The sequence below is a fragment of the Schistosoma mansoni genome, chromosome W (assembly GCF_000237925.1).
Source record: "Schistosoma mansoni strain Puerto Rico chromosome W, complete genome".
NCBI classification, from domain to species: Eukaryota; Metazoa; Platyhelminthes; class Trematoda; order Strigeidida; family Schistosomatidae; genus Schistosoma; species Schistosoma mansoni.
In genome coordinates this window covers 23182260-23188421 of record NC_031502.1, presented here as the reverse complement: position 1 = coordinate 23188421, position 6162 = coordinate 23182260, and the positions used below count along the sequence as shown (strand labels likewise).

The window sequence follows — 6162 nt, the reverse complement described above, 5'->3', positions numbered from 1 at the left end:
CCGCCAAGGAAAACCTGGAAGCACACAATAAGACGAAACGGCCGTCCAGTGTTTCCAAGTTTTCCTTGGTGATCTAGCTTCAATTGACTCACGCGTTGAACTATGAAAATACTAAATCTCCACAAAACCCCTTCTGATAATAAAGTTTTAATAGATTCAGTAATTTACCCCACCCTGTTTTTAAATGTACAATATAAAAACAGTGTCACTTAATACCTTTAAATACTGATTCCTGATATCTAAGTGACCGAATACAAAATAAAGTATAAAAGTTACCCATACTACTCCTACAACAGTAAAAACATTATCAAGATTATCAAAAATGGTGCAGTTGCATTGACTAATTCACAATATTATTTATTCAGAAATACATCCATTCCACCTACAAATCAATGTCTAACATTACTACTGCTAACTTATAATAGATACGCCATCAATTCCAAGAGTAGTTTTAATGAGATTTGAACAGTGGCTAACAGTGGAATCCGGTTTGACGTGCATTTCGTCATACTTGGGACCCTTCATTTGAATACACTTGTACCCAAATGATAATGTTCATACCGAGGGTCGAACTCAATACCTTTAAAATCAAACGACCAACAAGTTTCAGGCAGAACGAAATGTATGTCCAAGATTCCACTGTTAAAACTTGCCACTGAATGATGATATTATAGAGGAGATCGGAACAAAATGAATAAATGTCAAAAAGAAACTGATCAATTTTCAAACCTTGATATCAACAATGGCAAGAAACAAACACTTCCAAGAGTATATTTTTTTTAGAAAATAACCACAAAGCTTAATGTAAAATATTTAATTAATACACATTTCGGGGTTGTTTGTGGAGACTTTTAGTAATTTTTATATATATAGTTGAAATCACGAGTCAATTGAAGCTAGGGACTCCTTCCACAATACGACAAAAAGGCCGTCCAGTACTTCCAGGGTTTCCATGGTAGCCTAGCTTCAATTAACTCATGATTTCAACTATATATAAATAATACACATATGATTTGAAAAAAAATTTATTTGGTTGATAGCAGTATAAAAATTGGATTGTAAAATGACCGTTTATTAAGATGTATCGATTTACTATGAGTTCGAGTCAAGTATTGTTGACATGGAATTGATTTTTATGACATAAAATCCATAAGTTTTTCTTCTGAAAAAAAACAATACTAGTTTTTAATAAATGGGTTGGAGAAAGTTTTCTACTTAGTTCATTTACACTCATATATGACATTAGATTAAAATCTAGTGTATTTTGTAAATAATATACAAATGTACATGATATTAATCACTCTAATTCTACCACTATGGGATTTGAATTGACAACTTCATCTCTGTGCTAATGTGGTATGGCAACTCGAACTGATGTACGTACGTACGAATTTCTACGTTGTGATTGACTGATATTAATCACATATCTAAAAAGCTATAAATCAGATGTGTTAAGAAGTAAAATCATATAATTATTGTTGGATTAAATATAAGCTTTTTGAAGAAAAAGGATGTTTACTTTATAATCGGAAATCTTAAATCAATGTTAGTGTAAACATGATAAACAGAGATGAATGGTGAATAGCTGTGGAATCCAGGACGCGCGTATCGTCCTACTTGAAAATGGTTAGTTGGAACAACACATGTAAGCGAACAATTGTTTTCATTTAGATCGTCATCAGGCTTTACTCTAATATACATGAATATCTACCAGTTCACCTGCTCTTGTGGAGCAAAGTATATCAGCCGTAGCCAGCGCTCGCTTTCAACTCGGATACGAGAATATATACTAGTTTGGTTCTACAAGGGTGAAAAGAAAGCAGTTAGGAGTTCTATACTTGAACACCTAATCAACTGTAATCATTCTACGGATCCACAGTATGATTTTAAGGTTGTTTATATGATTCATTCAAATCTACCTAGATTTCTTCGTATCAAACTCCTAAAAATAGCCGAAGCTCTTACCATCCATGAGCTCAAACCAGAACTATGCGTACAAAAGAAGTACGTTTTATTATTATCGTTACCATGGCCTTAATATTATTATTACTATCATTCTAATATTATTATTATCACTTCATTTCCCCTTTACTTATATCTTATATTCTCATTATTTTATTCATGAATACTCATCACATCACCTTATTTATTTTACACCTGTATGACTTTTAATGACCTTTAATTATTGTTAGTTGGATGTACTGCAACCCAGAGTTGATGTTTACTCCAGGACTCAAATCTAGTACCGTTCACTTTAAACGCCATCGCGATATCCACTAAGCTACTGATTGCAAATAACCACTACCTAGTGCAATTGAGTAAAGTTTAATTCATTTTTTGTATTGGATGTTTGAATCTTCTTAGTGACGTTTCAAAAATTTGCGTAAATCTTCTTTTAACAAAGTATAGGGATAATGTACCCAGCTTTGAGCCACATTGTTTACATCCCTAATGAGTCAGATATTACTCAACTGCCAAAACCAAAGGGTATTTACGAGGTTCGAACTGTCAACTTATTCATTGAATATGAGAAGTACTTTAATCACTAAACCACTGTTCCACCAATTAAAATGAAATTGTGTTAGACGCCGTTGTTGTCATTTAACTGCTCAGTGATAGATTAGTTTTCTAAGCTTTACGACTGTAACTTAGCGAACCAACATAGTGTATACCACAATAAAATGATTAACCCTAAACATTAACACAAGCTATAATGAAAACTAAGCCAAAATCAACAATAGATCAGTTGCAAACAATGTACAACTTTGTAAACATTTTCATCAGCTCAAATCACCACATTATATACAATACACAGTGAAGTAATTGATTTAACATGATTGAAAAGTAAAGAGGAAAATAATACTGACTACGACTATTGGCAATACATAAAAAAATCTGGTTTGAAAACTTCACAGTGACACTAGGCCTAGAATTACAAGACAGAAGAAAAAACTTAATACTACTTCACTAACACCGTCCATTTTGAGCCATCAAATCTAAGGATTTCAATTGTAATTCATGATTATTGTCCATCTCTCAAAACGAAAGTCGACAAGGCTTTTAACAGTGGTCAATCTCTTCGAAAACGACTATCATAACTTAGTTTGACTGACTTTATCCTTCTCCTTTCAACCTATGCTTATGTTAACCGGCATCTCTCATTGAAATTATATGAAAGGAATGACTTCGTATATAAAATGTCCTAGCCACCTCGGACTTATCAACTCGGATTATCAACTAATTTCCGACCAATACCCTATAACTGTCTAATTGTAGCATTATTCATTCAAATGGTTTCACTATGGACACAAATAATATTTCTAAAAGATTGCTAATAAGATACTGAATCTTAAGTAGAGATGGATAATGGCTAGCAATGGAATCCAAGATGCCTGTCCCGTCACATTCGGGACTCGTCAGTTGGATATATCTGTTGCTTGAGAGTTGATGTTCACATCAATGCGAAGATCTAAATAGCGAAGATAAATACTGAATGTCTTCGTCATAGTTGTCGTGGTTGTTATCACTATGTGGTTGTATTGCAAAATAAGTGTCCAAATCTGCAGATGATATATAACATGACAATTCAAACAGATTGTGCTTGTCGATATGACTTAATAGTTTTCTATTTATAGTCAAGTTATCAACTGAGAATATGAAACATTTATTTGTAAATCCTTTATGTTTTGATATTAAATCCGACAAGGTTCATTACTAGGCTGGTTAGTTTTTATTAACAAACAGTTTATTGAAAACATTATGACAAGATTATTAAAAACTTAACAGTGAAATTGTTTACAATAAACCCATCCGTTGTCCATCTTGTTTGTTCGAACATTCTTACGCTCTGCCCATTTTGCCTGTACCATTTGGCACGTCTCGGTATTCTTTCGATACCACGAGATCGCCAATAAATATACTTTATCTGGACTAATTAAAGCCTTCTGGTTTACGAGCTATCAAATGAATCAAGTCGTTTTCTGGCGCGTTATCTTATTGTAGTGGTGATCATAGTCAATCGAGACTCGACGCCATCTATATGATTCTTCATTCTACATCATAGATATTCACTTATTATCATAATATTTTCCAAATATATTTAACATACATTTCAATTCATTTTTATAAAATATATAAAATTATTTAAAGTTAATTTTCGTCATGGGATTGATTTCAAATAAAAGAAACGAATGAAAACTAAAAGGTATTATGTAGTTGATTTACTTACTACTTATAACTCATCAGTAGAACTTATCTAAGACATTCCAAAAGAAGAAAATCATTTTTTTTTAAAAAAACCTTTCCATTTAAATCACTCTGAATTGTGATTTTAATAATAAAAATCTCCGAATATTTCAATAAAGTGATCGTATGAATTTTGAAAAAAAAGATTAGCTAGCAACTCTAATTAATGATAAATAAATGTAATCATGAGTCAATTGGAGCTAGACCACCATGGAAAAACTGGAAGCACTGCTTTAAGGACGTTTCGTCCTATTATGGGAATCCTCAGTAGTGCGCATCCACGATCCCGCACTGGTGTGATTCGAACCCAGGACCTACCAATCTCGCGCCAGGGCACTTAACCGATAGACCACTGAGCTGGACGGCATCCAAAGGTGTCAATGTCTAACTTTAGCCGTCCAATGCTTCCAGGTTTTCCATGGTGCTCTAGCTTCAATAGATTCATGATTTTAACTATGAAAATATTGAAATCTCCACAAAACCCCTTCCAAATAAATGCAACCCATTGGATCATGTACAATCAATTTCTTATGATCAACTTTCAGCCACTCAACTGGCGAAAATTGTAGTGGAATTCAATCATTTCCAATAAAAAATAGTTGAATATTGAAGTAACAACAACAACAAAAAGATCAATTGAAACTACCTTTAAATATCCATATTGATCGATAAGAATATTTTCCGGTTTTAAATCTCTGTAGACTAATTCTAAATGATGTAGATATTCAAATGCCAATACCACTTGACTAGCATAGAATCGTGAATGACTCTCACTGTAGACATGGAAAAATTAAAGAAAAATAATTTTAAAAGATTAAGTATAAAGATGTACTTGTAGGTTATTGATTATGATCAAAAACAGAACATAATGTTGAGTAATCTAAATATTAAAAAAAAACTGTTCTTTAAATTTGTGGATGACAGGATTCGATCTCATTGATTGATGCCTTGGATCCTAAGTAACCTATTTTGACATCCCATTCATCTTAGCTACTGATACGTTCATTGTATATTGGTCTGATTTACATGAAAAGATGAAAATATCATGGATAAATTCACGAAAATAAGCAAAGAATCTGGGTAACATAGTATGAATGAAAATAGATCAAGGAGGAAAACAATCCAAATAAATGTACAAACAATGATAGAACAAATTATTGGCAATAAATCAATAAAATTTGAAATGAACAAAACAATTTGTAAACCAGAAGTCAGGAAACTGCAATATTTCACTTTAATCTACAATTTGTCTCAATAGAGTTGTCTAGCAATACAATGAAAACTTCATGATTAAATTCAGAGAATTCAACTTCACCAGAATTCATTCACTTGAGTTATATATCTTTTGCATCAATGTAATCACTTGTAATAATCTTAATCTTGGGCATTTCACTTATCTACATTGATTTACCTTATTCTAATAGAGATATTTTGTTTATTACATTACTATTTGATTTTTCTCGTTTTCAGTCGTTCAAAAATGTGCTAATACAAACCGATGGTTGAAATCATGAGTCAATGGAAGCTAGACCACCATGGAAAACCTGGAAGCATTGAACGGCCGTTTCGTCCTGTTATGCGACTCCTCAGTAGTGCGCATCCACGATCCCGCACTAGCGAGATTCGAACCCAGGACCTACCAGTCTCGCGCCAGAGCACTTAACCGATAGACCACTGAGTCGGCATCCAACAGTGTTAATGTCTAACTTCAACCAATCCACGAAGTTTGAGCAACCGTTCATCAATTGTCTTCAGTGAGTTGTTATCTCACAACAGACCTAGTTGAACTCCATTGGTCACTGCTTCCCACTAGAACTCAAGGAAATATCTCTTGAAGTCAGTCACTAGTGAGCATATGATTATAATCAGAAGGGGGGTTTTGTGGAGATTTCAGTATTTTTCATAGTTGAAATCATG

General features: G+C 33.1%; 1 protein-coding gene across 1 annotated transcript in view; it reads right to left on the bottom strand.

The window, feature by feature from the left end:
• Smp_152330 (serine/threonine kinase) overlaps positions 1 to 6162 on the bottom strand; it is a gene marked incomplete at both ends in the record, with an annotated part of 61742 nt that overhangs the window by 25405 nt on the left and 30175 nt on the right. The window contains one exon of the mRNA XM_018789022.1: positions 4893 to 5018. Coding sequence (XP_018654506.1) covers positions 4893 to 5018 — 126 coding nt within the window. The remainder of the gene's footprint in view (positions 1 to 4892; positions 5019 to 6162) is intronic.